Genomic DNA, 25,592 nt, shown 5'->3' with positions numbered 1-25,592 from the left:
TATGCTCGAGTGTCCTCGGACACTTTAAGGATCAATTATACTTTCCCTGTATCCATGGCAACAATCTCATGAAGTAACGTGTCTCTTGTGTTTTTGTCGGGCACAAATAACTTGTTTATTTCAAGTTCTGCTGTGTCTCATGATAATCTTTATTTTTAGATTTCTCATGTACATGTGAACATTTCAACATGTTTGAACGTTATAGACAACTGTGCACAAAATCACAGACATACAGAGTCCAAATATACTCTGTTTGGGAGAGTGCATTTAGTTGTTTAATAGAGGATTGTTTGCGTAGGGAGAAAGGAGAGTGAGATGGGACAGATCATATTATGAGCTTTTAAAAACACAGCACAGAAGGTTCAGATGATTCATAGAGGAGAAGAGGAGATATAACGTGGTCTAACTGTCTGTCATGCAATCGTCCATGAATTCATTAGGGACATGATCTGTCCTCTATTTCTGTGCACACCTTCATTTAATGCATGACCAATCCCCACAAACGCCTTGAATGACGCCAGCAGAGCTGACCAATGAGGGAGGATTTAAACATGAATGTAGCAGGTTTATGAGACATAACGTGGCTCTTTGTGATAATGACTCTGATCTGTTTGACTGTTCACTAAATAGACTCTGGTCCACTGTGCAGCCATAGATAAACTACAATACTGGGAACAACACAAATACATAAAAATGGGATGAATTCATCTTCTTTCAGATATTTTGTTTAATTTTGTTTAATTTTGAGAAGGACCAAATTCATGAAGGTATTTATTGTATTGCCCCACTGATCCAGGATTGTTGTCGCTGACATTAGGCTGAGGAGGAGAAAAATCTAATACCTGTATTTCAGCCGATATCTTTCTTAGATCCATCTTCAATCTTAAGAGCAGATATTAATGTACAGACACATTAGTTGTGTCTATCCCTCAAATGCTGTTATAACCCACAGCAGATTGTTTTTTACAGTTGAACAAAAGCGTAATGATATATGAAGAATAAAAATAAACAGAATACGTCATGATCCTCTCAGGCTTTTGTTTTTTCTTCAAATACATTTAAAGTTGCAGTGTTGTACTTCGCCACAGAAAGCAAGAAAACATCAAATCCTACCTGCTTATTGATTCCTTGTTCACTTGCTCAGCTGCAAGGAGGCAGACACACTTAGGGAGTAGCTGGAGAGCACAGTGAAACATTTAGCAGCCAGAGAGCCAGATATTTGCCTCTGGCGCTCATAGAGGCTGAAAGAAAGAGCTAGAATAAAGTGAGGGATTGAACTACATAAATCAACTGAACAATTCAAAACAATGACAAACATTTATCAGGAGACGCTGGAGGTGTACGCGAGCAATTGTTTGCTTTCTGATTTTTCATGCTCAAAGAGCCATCCCAAATACAATGGTTAATTCTGTCTTGTAAACTATGGGTTATCAGCTTGTAAGAATGTCTGTTTTCTTTGTTCACAGTCCTATATTAATCCTGAAAATCTTTTCATGCCACAGCAAATAAATCCTGCTGGAAGAAAAACTAGAAATGAGAATGAGAAGCTGGTTTTATATTGTAGATAAGATGTTAGTCTTCTTAAACTGCCTCTGTCATCATCTCAACTTATTTTTTTTCCAGCAAACTTGGACTGATGATAGGTTTAGTTAAAATGGAAAGGTTTCTCCTCTCCATCCTCACGGTGATGATGTTAGTATGTGACATGGTTGTAAAGGAGTGCTCTGGTGCTGTATGTTAAAGTTGTATGCCCTGGTGACATTTTAAACCACAGTGGAGAGATTGACTAGTCCCAGACGAGATGTGCGTTTGAGTTTCAGGGCATTCGGACTCTCTCCGATCTCCGGTCCTCTCTCTTTTGGATGACTGTGGTGAATGAGAAACTCGTCTCTGTCATCAGCCAGTGGAGGGTCTCAGTGAGAGGTTGGACAGTTTTGGACAGCTCTTACCTTTGGAGACATGTCTGTGCTGAGCGTGACTCAGATGTTACCTAAATGTGAAATAGCCAAAATAGCATGTAATAAAAGAAGGATGTAGATATTTAAATCAAGTCCTAACTCAGGCTCAGAGTGGTTTGGTGCAATATGAACATGAGCCTGTTCTAATTGTGGAAAGATGAGCAAAATCAGGGCGGAATGGAAACTCTTAAATCCTCTCTGCTCCCCTCCTAATCTTTAGCCTTTTGTCACAGACCTGCAGCTCCATCACCGATGCACACACACACACACACATACACACACATACACACATAATACTTACTTAGCATCTAACTTCCTCTCTCCTGCTTACAATCTCATTTACATACACACATGTGAGTACAAACATATAATGCCTTCTAACTCTCATTTCTCCCTCCTCCACTATGACCGATTTACATGCAAAGCGCCAAAACCATGACTTTGGCACACACACAAACACTTGCATGCATGCACACACAACTCCAAGCCCAGTATCTTCTTCTTACAGACATTTCTTGTCACACAACTCATACTGTAGGTGCAGAATACAGAATCTTCAAACATGCACATTCACTGTGTACACAAGCTGACTGATATAGATATGCACAAGCAAACATAATCTCACACAATGCTCATTCACTGATGGCATCTACGTCTCACATACACACTGCATTTTAGATAACATCTAGATTTTATGGACAGAAAAAAAACACTCACATAATTGTACATGTTGTGTACAAAAAAACACCCACACAGAAACACACACACGCAGAAAGGACTGTTCTGCAGTGTTCAATCAGACTTAGTACGACTCTAATCCTAATCTCCAGGGAGAAAAAGTCTCTCCTCAGGGCTGTGGGAGCTGAAGGCACGAGCAGTGTGTATCTGTTACACACCCTGACACAAAGAGACATCCTTCTACGGCTGATGGGCTGTTTGTGAGACACTCAGTTCAAGTGAATTACACTATTATTCATATCATGTGTTTGATATCACTCAGAGCGATGGAGAGAGTATCTCTGTTGTCCCTGTGGATTCACAGAGAAAATACATTTTTCATGAATGAGTGTAAAGACAAGCACCTTCACAGCACAACATAAAGATACTCACAGCTGTGTTTTTCTGTTTGCATATTTTATAACAGTGGACTTTGTAGATAATGTGTGTATCAGGGCCTTATCATTTCATCGGGGAAGTTTGGCAGTCAGGCTTTTTCACCCATTTATATATAGCCTTAAAGCATTAAACATAAACACACACACACACACACACACACTAATATGTATATGTGAACATACACACACATAAATAGGGATCAGTTAAAAGCCTGGTTAAAAGGGTGAGTTTTTATTCTGTTTTTAAAAATATCAACGGTCTCTGCAGCCCTGAGGCTCTCCATAAGGCTGTTCCACAAACGAGGGCCATAGTAGCTGAATGCAGGCTCCCTGTGGGTGCCAGTCGGGACCTGGAGGACCTCAGGGTCCGCATGGGCTGATATGATAAAAGCAGGTCAGATAAATATGAAGGTGCAAAACCGTTAAGACACTTAAAAACTAATAAAATATCCTGAAACGAACGGGGAGCCAATGCAGCGATTTTAATACAGGCGTAATGTGGGCCTGCTCTCTGGTCCTTATCAGCACTCGTGCAGCAGAGACATATTTTATGGGTCGGTAGACACTCCAGTTACCCTAATAAATGTTCCAAAACACTGTCAAAGTTTTTCATATTTCCCCTTTAAAATATACAGTAACTGTTGTTAGTTAAAAAGCTAAAAAGTTAGTTTAGTTAAAACCGAAAAAGCTGTCATGAAAAAAAAACACTCCGCAGAACTCTGTGAAACTAAATGTCTGGCAGGAAACAACAGGTCCTGTTTTATTTGGCATATCTCACTCTGCAGAAGATGATTAAAAACTCTCATTCAGCTTAATTCATATTTTGGCTGTTTTAGTACTAATGAGTTTTACAGGTCCTTCAAACAATAAAACAAGACTGAGAGAAGACCACTACCGTATGTGAGTGCCAGTATTTTAATTATTTGACAACAATTTGGCAACATTGGATTCCTCTAATTGACTGTAGCAGCAGAACATTTCTGCCTCATCCCTGCACACAGACATACAGTAATGAGTCTGCACACGTCCTTGTTGAAACTGCATGTTTGTCATATGCTGCTAGGACTATGTGTGTGTTTGCAGTTACTAATAGCTTGGGGCGAGGAACACGTTGGAAACAGAATGGTGTCACTTCACACTGACAAGGATTCACAGCCATCTAACTAAACATGTCTGTCACTGGAGAGGCCACTGCAGGAAAGAGCTGTAATAGTTTTTTTGGATTATCTTTTTTCCAGCGGCTGTCAGTTTTATAGGCGAACATATTTCTGAGTTCAGTGGAAGACAAAACGACTTGAGGTCAGGCTGTATAAAAAGGAACATATGGAGAATAAAAACCCAGTCTTTTAAATCACAGCAGTGTACACATGCAGTACTCTATATCTGGGATGCAGTCTGTTGGATTAATGCTGTTGGATTAAAAAAAAAAATAGGAGGCTACGGCTGGTGCTCTTGAAGAAGGTGGGTGGGGTGTGGCCTCTTGTGGTCCTATTGGCAGATTTCTGGGTTTACTGGGGTTGGATGTGCTTGCAGTTAAATCAGGAGAGACAAGTAAATGAAGAAAATTATTATTATTATTATTATTGTTATTATTATTATTACTACAGTAAATAACGTGAAAATGTGACAGAAGGTCTTTGACGCTTGGACTCTGTGGGGGGGTTTACATGTTTGGAGAATGTAAATATTGATTGTCAACAGAATAAATCCAGTCCAGATCTTGGTGGTGGTGAAGCTGATGTTGGGTCCAGCCAGGATGACAAAGTTCAGGCTGTGTCCCTTTGGAGAACCATGACAAAAGACTCTTTATCCCAGCATGCCTTGCAGGTACTCCCAGAAGGCTTTGCCACACCTAACACATAGATGTGAAGTTTGGGAGGGATAAAACCGGTCGTGTCCCCTTGTTCACTCTCTTTCACACATCGTCTGGCGACGTCCGAGGATATCAACTCTGCTCCCTGTTTCACAGCACGATTTTCTTTGTTTAAAAGAAACCCCTTGGACGCGCCGCCATCACCATACAACTGCAGGGCTAGAGACCGTCCCAGCGAAGGACCCTTCTGTTGCTTCTTTCATCAACCGTGGACAAAACGGTTACAAGTGAGGCTTAGCTAGGTCTGGGCAGTTAGATATAGAGAGTGTGTTTAATAACTGAGTTATTATTGTGAAACTGTGATAATATTTGCTTGGTGTTTGACCACTCCGTCTGAGTAAAACCTCTTTTGTTTTCTTTATTTGGGCCGCTGCGTCCCGTGTGTTTCTCTGTGAACTCTCGCGTCATAAACGGGTAATAGACTCATTCTCAGAAAGACTAGTGTGAACGCTAGTCTGATACAAATCCGGCCACTGGCTTCTGGTAGTGAAGTAAACTATGCTCTGAGTTTTGCGTGAGTTCCAGGCTGAGATTGAGCTTTCGAGGTGTGCTCTTTTCTCTCTCGCTCTCTCCCTTTACGCACACACGCACCTTTCGGCAGACGCACACACATAGAGATCTGTGGCTTTCCAGATTCTGCAGAAACATAGATCAGGTAGAGACAGAGTTTGACTCCGTCTCTAGACAATAGACCAGGTTAGGAGACCTGTGTTCTGTGTCCGCCATCACGTGACCACACGTGGTCACGCTGCCATTTTTGATCTCTCTGTCTTTCTCTCTCTCACTCACACACACACACACAAACACACACACATCACGCTTGTTTGTTTATGTTTGTCTCTGTAGTTTAGTTTATAACAGTTGTTTGTTTGATTAAGTTTCATTGATTAACTTGATGTTGCTTTGTTAAATAAATTCTGTTATAATTTAAAGAGCAGTTGTTTGTGATCACTGTGAATTTGCTTTGTGACTTAGGCTGGGTGAAAGGGCTTTGTGTTCGGATTTCACACCTTCAATTAAATACAGATTATTAATTATTGATGATATTGGTATTTAATTAAGTATTTTGAGACTGATATTTGTAATATTGTGGTTGTTCCCTGTTTACAGGGTGGTGCTCCAAGGTTTATTAAACTCAGTTTAATAATAATTATTGATTTATATTAATAATTAAGTCAACTTAATTATTACATTTAATTTGACAACTAAATTTTACATCATAAAACCCCAACCTATTCGTTGGTCAGGTATTCACTCCTGAAAACCCCAACATAATGGTGCCCCGTGTGAGGCCCCTACACTGATGACTTAATAAGACTGGGTGGGAGAAGAATTAATGGATGATGATGAAGATGGCCGGTGGTGGGGAGATGGAGGGATGCACAAAACATCAGCATGAAGGAACTAAGGCAGAGAAAGAACCATATTTAAAAGGGGAATAGAAACAATGTCAATGAGGGAGAACACCATGCTATTGGTTGGTCACCCAATGACAACTCAAACATGACAGTGGAAATGTGAGTGAGAGTGCATTAGAGGGGTGAATGAGACAAACAGTGAAGGCACATGTATAGTCTCCCTGACTGAACTTGATAGAACATTTTTTGACTTTTTTTTTTTGAGAACCAGATAGAGCTTCATTTTTGAGGCAAACTGACAAACGTTCTCATTTCACAAAGTTGCCACCTTTGCTCGTAGCGAAGAAACCAGTTAGGTCAACACTAAGATGTTAGTCATTTGTGTATCGTGTTTCCCAAACCACACATTTTTCTCTTCAAAGAAAACCATTGAACAATTATGCTCATATACTTCCAAACAGCTGATTTGCCAAGTCACAGCAGCGCTCACTTAACATTTGGCTCATTAACACGTTTCTTCAAACAAGATGTCCATTTCCTTCAAAATACTTCAACTAAAGAGAAAAGCCCTTACCTTGTTCATTCCTCAAAACAATTACTATATGTAAGAGAAACAGGCCGCTTAAGATGCAGACACCAGATGTCTGATCATAATTAAAGTTAAGTTCATTATGACACTAGAGCATAGCTTAGCCCCAACATTTAAAAAACACCCTGTCATATTAGAGCCAATACTGTTGGTTAAGTTGTTTAAAATATCTCCGACTCTGTTGTCCACTTTGATGACTCTCAGCTGACAGCGCTGGCAGCGACCCAGCAGGACAGCTGCTCTGTTTATCTCAGAGATTTTTATAACTGAGTAACAGCAGGGTGAGCACTTGATGTGATGTTTTTACACCACAGATGTGGCTCTGAGCTGGTAAAAAAGAAAAAAAAAGAAAGAGGGATTGAAGGAGAGGGGGTGGGGGATATCGTCAATGAAATTCGTTGTCATTAGTAGCATTGGAGAGAATGTTTAAAGATGAAGGTGCAGTAGGTTAGATAACTGAGTAATCAGCATTAAAAGATGTTCTCACCAAAACAAGGAAAAACAAAGAACGTTCAAATATTTTTTTATTTTTCCAAATACTATCAATCAAAAGCTTTTTATCTAAAGAGTTCCAAAAACTGTTTTCTACACCAGATGTTGTCGCCCCCGAAGGGCGCTGTGTGGTAACAGGCAGAAGGGGATTGCACATGAGCTAAAAGCACAGCCTACGTTGCTAGATGACCAGAAATAAGGAAAATATTTACTTTTTGGAAGCACAATATGTTTTTAACTGTTCACTGTTCAGCATAGAAGGCGCTGACCTTTCTCTTGCTGAGGAGGAAACGAACAGCCAAAAAGAGACGGTGTGGTTTCATGAAATGCTGAAGGCACGGCAGGATTTGAGGCAGTTCAGGCTCGTCCAGGAGCTGCAGCCACTTCACAAACATGAAACACATTTCTGCTACTGTTTAAAACACACCTGGTACGCCCAGACTGTTGGACATTTCTTTTCAAATGAGAGTTCTCTCTGATGTCTCGGTCAGCCTTTAAAGTAGAGGTCAGGGTCAAATGGGACCCACTTTGTTGTGACCTGATCTTCTCTCCTATTGGACAGGCAGAGGTGACGTCACAGAGCGCTGCACCGAGTGTAAAGTTGTTTTACTTTCACGCAGATACTCTCGAGCGCCGACCAACACCTCCACATTGAATGGGTTTGAGACCTGCAGCACCACCCCCCCCCCCCCATCTGAAAGGCCCCTTCTGTTTCTAAGCGCTGCTTCTGTCGCCTAGCAATCTCGAAAGCTGCACTGCAACAAGCTTACATGTGCACAGCCAACATCACATAACCTAAACTATATATTATATATTACTATTGTTTGAGTACAATTAAAAGTTTTTAAAGGCAAGGCCACTTTTGTTTTGTTTTTTTACATTTCTACCACTAGCTTTCTGAGTTGAGACCATTTACATAAAGTTTTCAACGTCTGCCACTTGAAAGTCCGCCAACTTATGTGGATTGGCATGTAGTGAGTCCCAGACTGTTGGACCATGAAGAATCAACATAATGCTTATACAGCAGCTGCCTTGAAGGATCCTCCGTCGTATGCGCCTTTAGAAGGATGTGAAACATACTGTATAATATAAAGTAGTATATTTCACACAAATATACCTTTACACGAAATATAGAAAATATACAACAGCACCCTAATTCTGTCACCTTACATCTCTGTCTATCACTCCTACTGCCCCTGCTGCTCTGCACTCTCTCTCTCTCTTTCTCTCTCTCTCTCTCTCTCTCTCTATATATATATATATATATATATATGTGTGTGTGTGTGTATATATCCATCCAGTCTTTAACTCATTAACCCAAAAAGTGTTCTTACATCTACCAAGTTTTCTCTCATCCTGCTTTTCCTTTTTTCTCTTTTTACTCAAACTCGTCTAGTTACTGCACTTTTTTTTAACAAGGAAACAAACCTAAACCAGTAGTTGGTCAAGCCAAGTGATGAGGTCATCAATGACGGCATATGTAAGATAATGAGGAACACAGGTCTGTAACACCACTCTATGTTTAAAAAGATGACCTCCAGCCTCTACCTTCTATGTGTCTCCATAGGTCGGTATAGACTTTACAGCATCCAATGGGAACCCTCGAGAGCCATCCTCCCTCCACTACATCAACCCACTGGGCAGCAACGAGTATCTGGCTGCCATTTTAGCTGTGGGACAAATCATACAGGACTATGATACGTGAGTATCTGGTTACACTGCAACCCTCTTGGTTGTTGCAACATTATTAGCACTCATGCCTATAATAAAGGAAAAGTCCCTTTTATATTTATCATGAATAGACTTGATGTTGTGCAGCCCTTATCTAGTCTTCTGACTACTCACACCTACACATTCAAACACTGATGACTGAGGTTGCTTCGTGAAGTGTCCACCAATATTAACTATTTCCTACACATTCACATGCTGCTGACGAAGCAGCAGGAGAGACTTGGGGTTAAGTGTGTGATGTGTTAAAGCACACATCGGATGTATATACAGTATGTTGCTGCAAGACCTTCCTATCCTTGACATTTCGCTTGAAAGATGGCCGACTCTACCACTGAGCCACAGTATGAATATAGTGGTGCTTAAATGCTGTCTAAGATAAGAAAGGTTGTTTTATTCTGTGATGTAGGATTCTTTTAAGGTCTAAGATCCCATTAAATGACAGCAGGTAAGTGACCTGAAGTGAGGCACTGATCTATTAGTCTTTATGTGTCTTTAACTTATTATACAGTTTTACATTATATTATTGAATTATGGTTTTCTGTAAAGGTTTTAGTTTGTGTCAATGGAAAACTTACAAAACTCAGATAATCAGTAGATTTCTGTAGCATGTTTTACTTATGTTATAGTTCCCTCTCCACTGTGACGTTGTTTTAAAAAGTCTCCTTATCTTCCTGCCTCAGTGAAAAGCCATCTTGCAGTGTTGTGTCTCTTTTTCCCATCAGCTCTCTGCTTGTTTTGGTGGTTTCTCTGCCTTTCACTTGTTTTTTTTTATAGAAAAAAGATTAGTTTCCTTCACTGTCTAAATCTAGCTTATCAAATTGTGAAGAAAAAAAAAAAAGGTTTAACTATCGCTCTAATCTGTTGTCATGGTTTCCTCCTCAGCGACAAAATGTTTCCTGCCCTGGGATTCGGAGCTCAACTCCCACCAGACTGGAAGGTATGAGGTGTGTGTGTGTGTGTGTGTGTGTGTGTGTGTGTGTGTATTGTTGTTGTTGTAGTTATTTGTGTGCATGTGTGAGAGACAGAGAGAGAGAGAGAGTTATACAGAAATACACAAACAGATATGTGTGATACATTTGTGAATGTGTGCATGTTGCAGGAAGAAAGAGAATTAGAGAGAGAGGGGCAGGGGGGTTGTCACACATGTATGCAACGTAACAGTGTGAGTGGTCCATTATTATACATGCATACACACACACACAATCAAGCAAACAAAGATAAAACTGTAGCATTATACATGCATATTCAGATGATTACGCAACTGTCAACCCATCTGGGTTGCCATGGCACTGAGCTGATGAAAAGGACAAAGGAGAGAGAGCAGCACACAGAGAGAGGGTGGAAGGAGAAGGTGTGGGAGAAATGGACAATATTCTCAACAGTTTACATTTTAGTCAAGGATAAATACCATTTCAAGGGTCTGTGTTTCTTGTTTCCTCAGGTGTCACATGAATTTGCAATCAACTTTAACCCCACCAACCCCTTCTGTTCAGGTGAGTTCACTGACACCAAACATTTAAATTCTAACATTTCCTGAGAATACCTTTTTAGAGAGAGATAGATATTTACATTTAAGGTCAAGGTAGGCTTTATTGTCAAATATTCTCCATGTTAAACATACAGCACAGATGAAATTGCAATCCCCTCAACCCGCAGTGCAAACATGCAGTGCATAAAAAAGAGCACTAAGGAAAACACAATCTGTTTGGGGCGCCATTTGTTGATGCGAGCGCTCCATGAGATATGTTGTATGTATTATTAATGCACACAAACATGGCTAGCCTTGATCCTTACCTTCGCCTGGCTTTGATGCCTGACTAATACACACACTAGCTTTGTGTTGTTAACTCTACTCATACCTTCTCATTAATAAAATCATTTGCTGAAAACACTGCAGCTTATCTTTACTTCATAGGTTGTTGTGTCTTTGGGCAGGATGGCCTGCCCAGACCCCCCCCCCCCCCCCCCCCCCCGCCCCCAAACCTATCCTATCCTATTCTTCTTTCTTGTCCCATCTCCCCCATCCCATTTTCAAGCCCAACTCTGTTTAGCAGATGGCTGTTCCGTCATGAGCCCGGGTCTGCTGAAGATTGCTGCCTGTTAAAAGGAAGTTTTTTCTTCACTCTATGACGGATTAAGCTGGGCTCTTGTAATATAGCCTTAAGTAAGGTCCTTTACCTGCTTTTTGTAAACATAATGATGAGCATGGTCTTGTTACCTGCTCTTTTGTTAATGTTAACAGACAAACAGTAAGGTCCTTTACCTGCTTTTGTAAATTGTCTCGAGATAACTCCTGTTATGAATTGACGCTATACAAATAAAGATTGATTGATTGATGATATTGTGCCTGTGGGCTGCATCGACAGATCAGAGTTTCTCAGCTGTTAGGATCACCATGAATATATTCACTACATGTACTACCAGGACAATAAAAAAATGTGACTACAACAAGTTTCCCACTGCCTGCTTGACTGACAGACTCTGAGCAGTAAAAAAAACAGTGGATGTACTTCCAATGTTTTAATAAACATTTTGATTTTTACAAGTGGAACTGGCAGGGAATGAACCAACACAGCGTTGCTAACAGGTGTATTTGAAAGTAAGCAGCACAGATGCTTCTCACTTCTGTGTGTGTTACTCCTGAGAGTAAATAACACCTTTTCCTGTACCCGACACTACGACTCTGGACTAGTGTTCACTGGCAGCATCAAGTCAACACACACAACACATTTGTTAATGACAGGTCGGACCATTGAGAGATCTAGATGAGTATATAACATGTATATCTGTATATTAATACAACACAAGAGAGGTTAAATGCACAATACTTCCAACAGAACGTGAGTGAATCCAAGAGTCTGAGATGATTATTGTCGAATTTAACAGCATGGTTTCAGCTTTTATTTGGGCCATTCTGTTAGTTGATGGGTCGCTCCATCACTTTGGTTCAGCCTGAATTATTTCAACAGCTACTGGATGTATGCTTTCATCAAAGATTGATGGATGCATTCATGCCACCTTTAGGGTTAATTAAAACCAATTATTTTGTCCCCGTAATTTTTCTTTTGGAAACATTATTTGGACAACATTAAAATTCTCTCACCTCTTTGGTTTATGAGTATTTGAGAAACTTTTGACCGGATGGGCTGGTTTTTTTTTTAGTCAGTGTTATTAATATTATGTTGATATTATGCTTTCTCAACCAGCATGATCAGTTTGACCAAGCTGACTTAACCATGATTGTCAAAGCACCAGGATGAGCTTCAAACATCTTCTTATATACCTGGACTTGTTTTAATCACTAACTCTGCTTTAAACAGAGTCAAAAGTTTGCTCAACATGTTTGTCACATTTCTTCAATCTCATCAGATTGCATTTATTAACGCAACATCTTAATAAAAAAAAGTTTTCACCTTGTTTGTTAAGTATGCAAACCATTTCATTCAAATCTCTCATTGCACCATCTTTTGCAACTGTGTTTTTGAGAATTGCAAAAAACTTGATCAAACCGCTGAGAGCACAACTGTGAGGCCACGAGTGAAACTGTGTAACACGTGATTTAAGCTGACAGAGGCCGATTACACCAAATGAGAACTTTTAATACTCAGCCCTCTTCTGTGTCAAAATCTTTAACTTCTGTGTGCTTGGTGAAAATAGATGAACAGCTTGTCCGTATACAAACATCTGCCTCCACACACGACCTTTGATCAAGGGTAGCAGATGAACTGCTCCCATAAAAAAAAAAAAAACTACACGAGAGAGATGTTTTTAATGTTTACAACAAATTCCAAGAAAACTGAAACTGTACTCACAACGAGTTCATGCAATTGATGTTTTAAACTGTCCTGTGTTTAAAGAGGACAATGCAACCACGTGTTTGTTTAGCCTGAAGCATTAATATGCAGCAGTTTGGAATGGGGTTCTTAAGGTCTTATTCCTTTATGAGATTGAAATGATAAAAAATAAGACCACAAAAATATCATAAATAGGGGGGGGGGTGTTCAAGAAATGAAACCTTTCTGGGCACACATTCACATGGGAGCTGGTTTAAGTTGATCACAGTGTAAAATGCTGATGAGATACAGTAGAATGCATTTTTGAGGATTTCGCCTTTTTGTCCTAGTTCTCAAATTTGAGTTCTAATTTAAACGTGCAAAAACGTAGTTAGTTATTAATAATAGTTTTTAGCCTGTATCCACTCTGTTCTCAGCCCTCCATAAACTTAGGTTGTGTTGAAGTTTAAACTTTGTTGGTGTGTTTCCTGTGTATAGGTGTCGAGGGTATTGCCCAGGCCTACTCTGCCTGTCTCCCTCACATTCGCTTCTACGGCCCTACAAACTTCGCTCCGATCATCAACCATGTAGCACGTTTCGCTGCCCAGGCCCTCCAACAAGAGAAAGCAGCGGTATGTGAAACAACTGACCCCTTCTTTCTTCTGCATCATTTTGAAATTCTTCCCAAGTTGGACCATGACAATGCAAACTTGAAAGACAGCATGCATCCATTCTTATTGCTCGACTTTAATAAGTGACACAGCTGGTGACCCTAATCATAAACATTACTGACCCCAGCTTTAAACCCCACAGTGTATAACAATTTGTTTTGTAAAAAAGGTGCTTCAACAGCCTGATATTAATAGATTTACTCATAAATGAAGACACATAGTTCAAACTACATCAGGATATAAGTTATTGAAGAGGCATCATGTTTTTTATTCATCTGTAGCTCTGATGAATTAAAAACGTTTCATGCATATACCTCTCTGCTGACTCCGACCTTCTCAGTAGCTCCTGAGTGAGACCCAACCAGAGGGACACATTCTTTGAGACAATTGTGAAAACATTTTTCAACACCCGTGCAGAACTCAATGCATCTGCCTTTTGACTCTACATTAAGATGTACTCATCTTGTTGCTTGTCACATCACTACTTAAACTGCATTGAGTTCACAGATTGTAAAATGCTTTCACACTCTCCTGACAAAGTGTTCTTGTCTTCTCACTGTTTTTAAAGCCTTATGGCTTCCTTCACCGACTGTAAACCTCTAACACATCACATTCTTAATTCTCAGCCTCACTCACGTTTCATTCTTTGAGAATGAATTTTTATGCAGGTTCCATTGGTCTGTCTGTTCTCACTACTGGGTACCCTTGTCCTTTGAGCTTTCTGCTCCCTGTGGTGGTTTGCTGTATTTCTGAGATCTGAGCAGTAATGACCCCTGTAATGTAATGACCACCTTCTCTCCCTTTCCGTCTCACTCAACACATTCACAGTTAAGTCGAGCAAAGGTTGTAGCTTCAATTTGACATTTAATTGGACTGCTGTCCTTGTCTCAGTATCAACAATCTACAAACAGGTAAACAAGCGGCACACTGGTTGTATGCTGAACCATGGACATCTTTACAGCTCTGTTTCATGTGTCTCCTCGTCTTTCCAAACATGTGTGGCTCTTGCTCTGGTACTTGCTATGTTGATTTAATTGAACTGAATTCAATTATTATTTTCTCTGACTTTTTCTTGAATTTTTCCTGCGAGCACTCGAGTGAGTGATTTTGGGCTGTGCTGGTATGAGAACACTGCACCAAATATTCAGGAAAACTCATCCTGAAAAAGTGGGAGAGGAGAATAAATCCTGCATGGCATGCAGCATGTGTAAGATCTCCTTGCACATAACTGCTACTGCTTATTATGTTTCCAGCTGGTCAGCTTGTCCGCTCTTTTATTGATACTATGGATATATCAAACTACAGGCAGTTAGCGTGAGGCTCTGCTGCTTCATTGGTGATTTCCACATTGTTCTTTAGGTTCAAGTCCTGAGACCCCCACTTCAGACAGGGATCTTATTCCTCTTTGAGGTACATGTATGAAGAAAAAACTCAAAAGGCTTTCAGGGGCAGCCTGACTGAACATTTCTAGTGGCTAATGACATTTCACTCCTCCCAGCTGCACCTATGTTAGTGCCAATGAACAATTGTTAGCATACTAGCCGGACTAAGATTCTTAAGACAATAGGCTACATTTGCTCTACATCCACATGTTAGCCTGTTAGCATGCATGCAAATAAACAGCTCAGAATGTGAGTATGTTTAACTTAGAGATCAATTTTTTTAAGAGAAGTCATCTATCTATCTATCTATCTATCTATCTATCTATCTATCTATCTATCTATCTATCTATCTATCTATCTATCTATCTATCTATCTATCTATCTATCTATCTATCTATCTATCTATCTATCTATCTATCATCTATCTATCTATCATCTATCTATCTATCTATCTATCTATCTATCTATCTATCTATCTATCTATCTATCTATCATCTATCTATCTATCTATCTATCTATCTATCTATCTATCTATCTATCTATCTATCTATCATCTATCTATCTATCATCTATCTATCTATCTATCTATCTATCTATCTATCTATCTATCTATCATCTATCTATCATCTATCTATCAATCTATCATCTATCTATCTATCTATCTATCTATCTATCTATCTATCTATCTATCTATCTATCTATCATCTATTTATCTAGCATCGATCGATCGATACTCTTCATCCTACCATTTGCCATCCTAAAGACTATAGGTTCATCAATAGGTTGAATGATGAAGGTATGTTCACACATGGATCTTAGATCATTTTAAAAGTTCACAGCAAGAACTGGCCAGAAACAGAAAAGGTCTTTCTATGAAGAGACTGCGTTCAGCCTATCACTAACCCAACAGGTCGAGTAGACACAGGAAACAGCAACACTGGTGTGACATCTTTTGAAGTCATCATGCAAACATGTGCGGAGGTTTTAAATACTTTTAGATTTATAAACGTTCAGCAAGGTGTCCTAAATCTGGAGAGAGTGCAGCGGCTGGGTTTCATTATGCCCCCACAGGACTTTTTGTCCTTAATCATACCCTGTCCACCCTTTTGTTTCTGTCAGGAAATGATTATAGAGCTGTTTTTGTTTTATGTTGCAGTGAGTTCAGACAGGGGTGAAACATAGAGCGGAACAACACTTCATTAAATGTGATAGCCACAGCAGAAGAGTGTGTGGACCACACACACCACTGCTTGGAATTGTGTTTGTGTTTTTCTTGTGTGTGTTCATGTGTGTGTGTGTGTGTGTGTGTGTGTGTGTGTGTGTGTGTGTGTGTGTGTGTGTGTGTGTGTGTGTGTGTATGTGTGTGTGTGTGTGTGTGTGTGTGTGTGTGTGTGTTATTGTGCTGGGGAAAGTGAGTGTTGAGGTTGTAGGCTGCAAAAATGGCTGATCCTCTGCCTCAGTCTTCCTCAGATAATGAGAGAACCTGCAGACTGTGTGACTCTAACTCACACACACACACACACACACACACACACACACACACATGCTGCAGGCCAGTTCAGTGTGTGTGTGTGTGTTTGTGTGTGTGTGTGTGTGTGTGCGACTCTGTCTGTCTGTGTGATAATGATTCTCTAATGAGTGCTGCTGTTAGCACATTAAAGAGACAGGCTTTGGAGCCCCCCTGCGTGTGTGTGTGTGTGTGTGTGTGTGTGTGTGTGTGTGTGTGTGTGTGTGTGTGTGTGTGTGTCTGTGTGTGTGTGTGTGTGTGTGTGTGTGTGTGTCTGTGTCTGTGTGTGTGTGTGTGTGTGTGTGTGTGTGTGTGTGTGTATCTCCGTGTGTCTTTTGTGTTGCTGTGTGTGTGTAAACGAGGAAACATGATTTTGTTCCTTGCAGAAATCAGTCTGAGTCGTCACATTGTCTGTTCTTGTCACAGGATGAGCATTCACAGTCCAGTTTGCAGCAGAAAGTTCCCAGTCGTGGTGAGATACTTGGCTCAAACTTCCAGCTGTCTGTAAAATATCCAGACTCCATTACTCTCCCATATTCCCTCAAACAAACTAAATAAGTGGAGAAAAAATAATCGACATCATATTTCACTATAATCTGCTCGCATGTTAAACACATGAGACATTTTGGTGAGAATGCTGCTGCAGAAGAATCGTGACACTTAAAGGGAGTTGATGTATATTAACTTAAGTTCAGGAGGAGGACTGCGTCTAAACTAGACCTCCAATCACCAGACAAGCCTACTTATACTAAGACATCCCACTCTACACTGTTTGTCTCAGTTCGTCGACAACCCACTCTCGATTTCCCTTCTTCTCATTCAATCAACCTTCTTCCTCATCCCTCCCTCTCCTGTCTCTAAGTTCTAGGTACAGTCTGGGCCTCACTCACAGTCTCCCAGTCTCTCTGATCATGCTTCCAGACCAGCCAACCGACAACATCCTCACCCACCATAATCATCAACTTAGCATACATATTTTTTTATTTTTTTATTTTTGGGGGGGGGGGGGGCTTTTTCTGCCTTTCTTAGAGAGCTAGGACAGAGATGGAAGTCAGGGAGAGAGAGTGGTGATTGACATGTTGGTAAAGGAGCCACAGGTCAGACATGAACCCGGGTCGCCCGCGTTGAGCACTGGCTTCCATACATGGGGAGGCATGAGCGCACTAACCACTGTTCCACCAGCACCCCCGACCTCAGCATATATTCATCTGTCTGATCATTCATATGATCTATCATTATATACTGTATCAAAAACTGTGGTCTACGGTTGGGCCTTGCTAGTGAAGAAAGGTTTTATCATCAAATCAAAAGTAGTGCAAGTAGAAGCACACGATCAAAGGCCCAGTTACAAAATGCAGGAATACACTTATGTGTGTATATATTGTGTATATGTACAGGGTTTAAAAAAATGAGTATTCATCAGCACATTGCAGTCTAAAGTCAAATCTTGGTTCCTTTCCAGCCAGTGCAAAGTGTACACTGTTTTATCTCCTCATCCTGTTTCTCGCTGGATTTTTTTTTTCATTTTTACATCCATCGTTTTTCTACAGGAACAGATGGTGTGTTCAGTCATATGAATGGAGCCCAACCTGCTGGAGTGCAAAAAAAGCTTTCATTCTGGTTTCTATTTTCCTCCCTCGATTACTGTTTTGTTTACTCTCAGTTTTCTTCTGGACTCATTTCCTGTTTCCTCTTCGCCGTCATTCCTGACACTTTCTTTATTATATTTGACTTCATTTTGTTTTTCTCCTATCAGTCCCAAACATTGTGTCACTCTCCAAACAATTATTGACAGCACAATTATCATGATTGCTCCTTTTCTTGCAGCAGATTTATTTTACAGTAACTTTTGGAGAGATTTCAGTTTTGCCAGTGACATTTTATGTAAATAATATATTTAATGCCTATCCTCTTTCCCTTTTGTCCTCCCCACATCAATCTCCTTCCACAATCCTTTCTCCGCTTTGCAGCAGTACTTCACTCTCCTGATTATAACAGACGGGGTCATCAGCGATATGGATGAGACGCGTGACGCCATCGTACAGGCGTCTAAGCTACCCATGTCCATCATCATCATCGGGGTGGGCAATGCTGACTTTGCCGCCATGGAGTTCTTGGATGGTGACGCCAGCGTGTTGAGGTCCAACACAGGAGAGGAGGCTGTTCGAGACATCGTTCAGTTTGTTCCTTTCCGGGATTTCCGCAACGTAAGTAACGGTGTGAGAATATTAAAGCAATGAAGACAAGGTGGAGGACTGGGTGCTCGCAAAGAGAGAGAGAGAGAGAGAGATAAAAGAGGGTTAAAAAATGGTTAAAGTGAACTGCACATGAACAGATTTGTAAAAAGTCTCGTCTCATGCTGCTCTTTAACTTAGATTAGTATTCCGATTTTACATTTCTTTCATAGTTACTGTTTGGGTCATTCTGAGATTCTTTTGCAGTGGTAAATTGTTTCAATGGCAGTAACACTCGTTTCTGGTGTGAGGTAAAAAAAAACAACACAGAAATGCCTTGAAAAGGCAAACAACACAAAAATAGTAAGAACCAAAGTCATATCTATTAGAGGGAGTTCTGACAACAGAGCACAGACACTTCTATGATGTGACATCAGCATGATGAAGAATGAAGGCAGTTCAATCAGGAGAGACAGGTGATATTAAGAATGAATTTATTACAGTGAAAAAGTGATTGACAGAATGAGATTTGACAGAATGTTTTGGCGCTTGGACTCTATGGGGTGGAAGATGCGATTTAGTGATGAAGTCCTGCTCGTCATTAGGATAGATCCCCCCATGGAGTCCAGACCCTGGTGGTGGAGGACTGATGATTTGATGAGACCGAGTTGGAGAAGAATTGATGGGAGTTGACTCTGCGTCTGAAGATGGCGGTGATGGGGAGGTGGAGGGGCGCACGAAGCCAGCTTGAAAGAACTAGGGAAGAAAAAGGATCATGTTTAAAAGGAGAGCTGAACGATGATAGGCCGACAACGAAGGAGGAACGCTGCGCCATTGGTTAGATGAGGTCCGGTGACAGACAGCTGATTAACCCACGGACGGCCCAAACTGACAGCTCGAGAATGACAGCGTGAAAAGGGTGACTGAGAAACCTGATTGTGGATCACTTAAAGTCTTCCTTACTGAACTTTCGCTAAGCTTCATTTCTCTGAGGGTCCAACACTGGGAGTCACACACACACACACACACACACACACACACACACACACACACACTCCAAAACGCTCTTTTTTACAGCAGAAATAAACATGTTACGGTACAGCGCGGTACGAGAAAAGACATCGGTCTGATGAGTTATTGTCCTCGTGGGCACACAGCAGCCTACAGGGTGAGGTTTTTTTCATCCATCCACCTTTGATTTTATAAACAGAAGGGAGACATCGCTTCATATTTACAGTCTATGAATGTAATTTAAAAAATGACTTTGATTAAACTTTCAGATTAAACTGATCGGTGACTTGAGAAATACTCAAATCTTGTGTCTAAATGTGTATTTCAGTGAGGTGCTTCAGTAAATGGATCTGGTTTACATCTGTACAGGTTCCTCAGGGGAACATTATTATTGTTAATGCATGATTATTTAGGATAACATGCACAATAATGTCTTCACATAACAAAGTCCTCATGTACTCTAACAACCTAACCGGTTCTCGGGAAGTTTGAAACATCATAGTCACCATTTGCCAAGATTTCCCTCAATGTCTCAGCTCGCTGTTTTGATCTGCAGTGTAACGTGGACTCCTTCTCAGCTCTGCCGTGCAGCCTTCACCCAACGGTACGCCGTCTGAGTGTTTCTGTGTTGCAGCCTGTTGGTACTAGATTGTGGCACACATGCTGCACAACACAAATACAGGGTTTGTTAAATAAGGAGAGCTGGCTGCTTATCTCAGAAATGGCAGAGACCTCTTGTTATGGTCTGTGCTGATAAGTGCACGTACTATTCATGTAAAAAACAAAAGTCTTGCTCAAAGTATGCTACAGGTGAGCACATGGGCTAATTAGTGGGAGCGAATTATGAGCACATTGTGTGCATGGGAGATGTTTTATGTCACTTTTGTATTTTTATATTGTGCGAGTTTGTAAGTGTGGGCTGGTGGTGGGCGAGCGGACTTCCTTTGTAGTAGGAGGAACAGACAGTGCTTGCTGGCTTCATTCCAGCTTGTTGTTGTGAGCGTACGAGACGGCAACAGACATTGTCGAGGGGCAGAGGGAGAAATGAGGCTGTGACTGAAAGGAAACAAAATAATGAGTGAAATAATGTGCTGTGTTGGCAGGCTAACAACGCTCGTTACACACTGTTATCTCGACAACGTGGTTATAAGATAGTCCCAAATAATCAACGTTTTTATTATACTCAAAGTTACATGTTTGAAGCAAAGAAACGTGCACCGTGTGCTCAACAGTACAAGTAAGGAAAACTTCAGCTCTATCATTCAGTTCAAAACCATGAATAGAGAGGTCTAAAAAAAAGACATAAAATAAGTGTAAGGAAAGAAATGATCAGAGAAGAGCTATCCTGAACTCCATCCTTACCTTTCCTGGAAGCCAGAATAGTGGAGGAATAAAGTGGCTGAAAAACTGAAGGTTCTCAACAAGTTTATTTACCAGTTGTAATTGGACGTGTCTTGGTGGCCGCCATGACAGACACGTTTATGGTTGCCATGGAAGCACAGCATGTTACGTGAAAGACTGCAACAAGGAAGTGGGAGTTGTCACTGAAAGTTGCCGTACTGTTGCTTTATGTGCTGCTGTGATAAAAACGTCATGTCAATTATTAATAAACATGAACCCTCAAGAAGATTCCCCTCGCCTCCTTATTTAATGATTTTAAAAAGGGCGACATCAAGGAAAACACAACAATGATTTCTCCGTGCATATAAACATTAAAAGGAGTGTACGGATGGAGACTTTCTTTATAGCTGAGATTATAAAACCTTGGTGAATATCAGGATCTTCTTGAAAACTGCGCGTGTGGGTTTGAGGATGACATGTCCTCCTCGGAACATGAATGAGGACTATTGTCTGTATTTGTGTAGGAGTTAAGTCTCTCTTTGGCTCTTTTTTTTCTCTCAGGCACCCAAGGAGACCCTCGCCAAGTCGGTCCTGGCCGAGCTGCCTCAGCAGGTCACACAGTATTTTAAACAGCGAAATCTACCTCCCAGAAACACAGCGTCGGAGTGAGACGCCCAGAAACAGGAGAAGAAGAAGAAGAGAGCCCAGTCGCTGTGCTTTTGATCAAATTAACGTTTCTTCTCATTGACAGCAAAGTATACAAAAAAAGTGAGCAAACTAGAACAATGACATGTTGTAGACACAAGTCTCATAGAATTGAAGACATCCCTGCCATTAAATTTGCCAAGTCATTACTGGTTAGAGAATGTGTGTTTCTTGTATTAAGGATACAGGTCTATGAAAGTATTGTATTTAAAATGATTGATAATGAAACAGATGGCAGCTGTTGTCAAATGATATGTATAAATATGCAGGTAAAACATTGGCCTTTTTTTAGATACTTAAAAAAAAATTCTGATATATGAGGGTGTACTTGTATTGCTTTTGCATGTGTGTGTCTTGTGATACCACGTGGTACATACAAGTCTTTGGTGTGACGTTCCCTCACTAAGCAGAACTTTATCAGTGGTTGAATGGCCCTTAGTTGTCACACAGATCCTTTGCAGGTAGCGGATCAGATGATGGCTGTTTGCTTTCGTGCTCCTCGTGTGGTGAACTCACAGATGGAGCCTGACTTGAGAACTTTGTCTCTGCCCTGCTCTGTCGCCAGTGGACAGGTTTTTGAACTATGTCGTTTTAAAGACCAGTAGTCCAGGAGGAAGCTCTTTATGTTCCACTAAGCTTCTTTGGTTGAAGAGGACAGAATCAGATGAGGATGAAGATGTAGTGGCAACTGTAGCACTAACACAAGATACATGTTGGATACTGTGTGTGAACTCATTTGGCTGTTAAATAAGAGGCCTTTGCTAGATATTGCAAATCCATCCATTCATCCTTCCATTATCTATGCCGCTTATCCCGTTCAGGGCTACAGAAGTTGATCCCAGCTGCAATTCCTTTGACTATTATTGACTTTGGTCTATCCTGCATGTTGCCAATATGTACTTACTGTTTACAAACTGATGCTAATGATCACAAAGGCATGACTTTTGTTTTCACTGCGATGACATATTTGTCAGATTGTGTAAATATTTTAAAGAGATTCTATCAAAGGGGGCTGCAGAGTTACGAGGCCCAGATGGTGTCTGAGAGGGATGTTGAAGTTTTTAAACGTGGAATCAAGTAGAAGAGGAGTTTCAGATACAGATATCTCAAATGTATATTTATATGATGCCGTTTATGTTCTGAAAAGCCAATGATCGGACATGTACTTTTTAATGTACTTTTTATGCAGTGTTGAACTGTGTTCTTTAACTATTATTACGTGTATTACTGTGCATCTTTGTACTTCATGTATTGCTATTGATTTTATAAAGTTGTGTCTCTGTCCACTCTCAGGTTAATAAACTGAAGGAAATGTCACACGTCCTCAGCCTCTGTGAATTGATGATTAATACGCCACTGAATCCATCAGCAGATATCTGTACATTATAACACAACATTTTGATGGCTTTCTTTTTTTAACACATTTGCCCACGGTAACGGGACATAACTGAGTTCATAAACTGGGTGGAACAGGTGGGTTTTCAGGAGTTTTTATTAATAGAGAACCTGAAGTCATGGGAAAAGCTGGAGTTGAAATTATTTGTTTTTGATTTGTAGCCCAAGTATTGAAAATCATGTTTCAAAAGAGGAGCAGCACGTTAGAAAGTAGGCACAACAATGAGGTTATAAACATTACCTACAAACTTTAACCACATTCACACGGATCAAGTTCATAGTAGATGTCCAATAGCACATAAGCGCCAGTCTACTAGTAAAAAAACAGAATTTGTCTTTGGTCACACTGCAGCTGTTCTGATAAACAGCCCAAAGATGATTTCATTTCAGACCCCAACAGAGTCTTCATCAGTTTGTAAAGTCTGTTGGTTCTACTTTAATTGTACAGTGTGAACACAGTGCAGAACTGGCCTCTTCTCTAAGTGTGACTGGGCACTACATTTATTCAGTGAATAATGGATAGATGCATGTCATGTCTCCCATTTTCTTCTGCTAATCCAAAAGTGGGCCGTGGTCGAAGCATGTGATTGATATGTGAGCAGTCAGACAGAAAACAACCAAAACAAAATTACGACAAAAAAATGAAGATAAGACACTGGTGGGTGGTGACAAAAACACCTCCTGTCCCATTTACCAGTAAGAGAGGACCAAGGGGATTATTTGTGAAAAAACAGGCATTCAAAAAAAAAAAAAAAAAAAAGTGAAAAAAAGAAACTTCTGCTTTTCTTGGCAATTAACAGACTTCTTTGTGCTCTGGTTTAGTGATGAAGATTTTCAGCACAAACAATGTTGATTGTCTGATTTCATTTGAATCAGTTTGCACGTTGACTGCATTATTCTTGTCATGGTCACTCTCTCACATCGCTTGATCTATTGGTTAAGCATCAGTGAACTATCACAGAAAAAAGAAATGCTTTTTAAATGGTTCCCATCCTGCCAGTGACCCACTCTGATCGGCACTTTGTCCCCTAAAGATAAAATCCTTCGACTCATTTTTTACAGACACTCAGGCACTTCTCTACCTTTTGATTTCATCTCACCAAAACATCTATCCTGTTTTCAATCAGTCAGTCAGAGCTGAGCTATAGATGCACATTTCTCCTGCCAAGATTTTAATGAGGACTGAACGCACTTCCCACAATCCAATTAGGCGTGTTAGTTCAACTTCACACTCGTTTAATTTAACACATTCATTTCATGGCTCATGTAGGTCTGGGTCGGCAGGTTCTTCTTACATCTTAATATCCACAGTCGAAAGGCCACCTGGATGTTAAAAAAGGATACAAATATGATCAGGAGTTTTAAAGGCACAGATTTAATCGTTTTGTTTCGGTCTTTCAAACCTGCGCACACAACTTTCAATACAAACTTGAAATCATTCATTTTGCACCTCAGCTCCTTAAGTCAGCTGGGCTCAAACAATTATCTTTGTAATTTGTGTTTGTTTTCCAGAGAGACACACATCCATGACATGATGGTGCGTTCAAACTCTAGTTTGCACAAACTGTAGCTGGAAAATGTTGAAGTAAACTATTGAGACTATTAATAGATTTCTTCATAATGTTCAATACTCACATGAAAAGGAATCACACTGGCTCTTAAGCTGGCAGATAGACATTTTAATCACGCCAAAACTACTAAAAGACATTGTCCATAACATAAAAGAAACATTCTCAGTCATTGTCATTATTTACGTCAACATCCTTTACTGAAACCAAATGGCTAAATATGTAAACATGTCCATAACAAACTAAAATAAACATGTTTAGTATTAATAGCTCTATTCTTGTTTTAGTCCAAACTGGTTCAGATCACATGAAGTGTTATACTTAAAGCATGTTACGGGGCCAGGCTGAGTTCTTAGAGGTCTGTGGATGAAGGCCCGCCTCAGATCCACCTCCTCGCCTCTTTCAAAGATAGCTGGAGTATTTCCAATATGGCAGCCAGCATCATCGTCGTTCAATTAAACAAACTGAAAAGAATAATCATTACTGTACACTGATCATTATTCACGTTCAAACTCCACACACGACTGTGACTTACTGGAGGAGGTAACTGCACACACACACACACACACACACACACACACACAAAATGAGAAAATACACAAACAAGGCAAGAGTCTTTTATTATTGTCCGCTCAGATTTGAACATCCAAACAAAACATCAACACCTAACAGGAAGTAAAGAGTCAGGCATCTTCCCAGCATGTCATTTTGAGACAAATTACTGATGCGAGAATACATGACATCACACAAATAAAATCTGCTTTTTACAAACAAGAACTTTGACTTTTACCGAAAGCTAGTCAGAGGCGTGTCCAGCCCCAGCTCCCTCTCCTCTCCTCTGCTGCTCACAGCTAAAAGGTGAGTCGTGTGACACACTCTAAAGCAGTCTCTTTTCCATGCTCCACAGCTGTCAATCCCTGTTTCCTCAGCCAACAACACAGCTCGCAGT

At 40.4% G+C, this 25,592-nt stretch overlaps 1 protein-coding gene across 1 annotated transcript in view; it reads left to right on the top strand.

The window, feature by feature from the left end:
• cpne2 (copine II) overlaps positions 1-22,998 on the top strand; it is a 49,921-nt gene extending 26,923 nt beyond the window's left edge. Inside the window, exons 11-16 of the mRNA XM_079345601.1 lie at positions 8,953-9,086; positions 9,999-10,053; positions 10,558-10,609; positions 13,388-13,521; positions 18,420-18,656; positions 21,537-22,998. Of these exons, the coding sequence (XP_079201727.1) occupies positions 8,953-9,086; positions 9,999-10,053; positions 10,558-10,609; positions 13,388-13,521; positions 18,420-18,656; positions 21,537-21,644 (720 nt within the window). The 3' untranslated portion in view covers positions 21,645-22,998. The remainder of the gene's footprint in view (positions 1-8,952; positions 9,087-9,998; positions 10,054-10,557; positions 10,610-13,387; positions 13,522-18,419; positions 18,657-21,536) is intronic.
• The last annotated feature ends 2,594 nt before the right edge of the window (positions 22,999-25,592 follow it).

This window comes from Symphodus melops (genome assembly GCF_947650265.1).
Source record: "Symphodus melops genome assembly, chromosome: 6".
Lineage (NCBI taxonomy): Eukaryota > Metazoa > Chordata > Actinopteri > Labriformes > Labridae > Symphodus > Symphodus melops.
The sequence above is the reverse complement of the archived record's forward strand: the minus strand, read 5'-3'. Positions and strand labels throughout refer to the sequence as shown.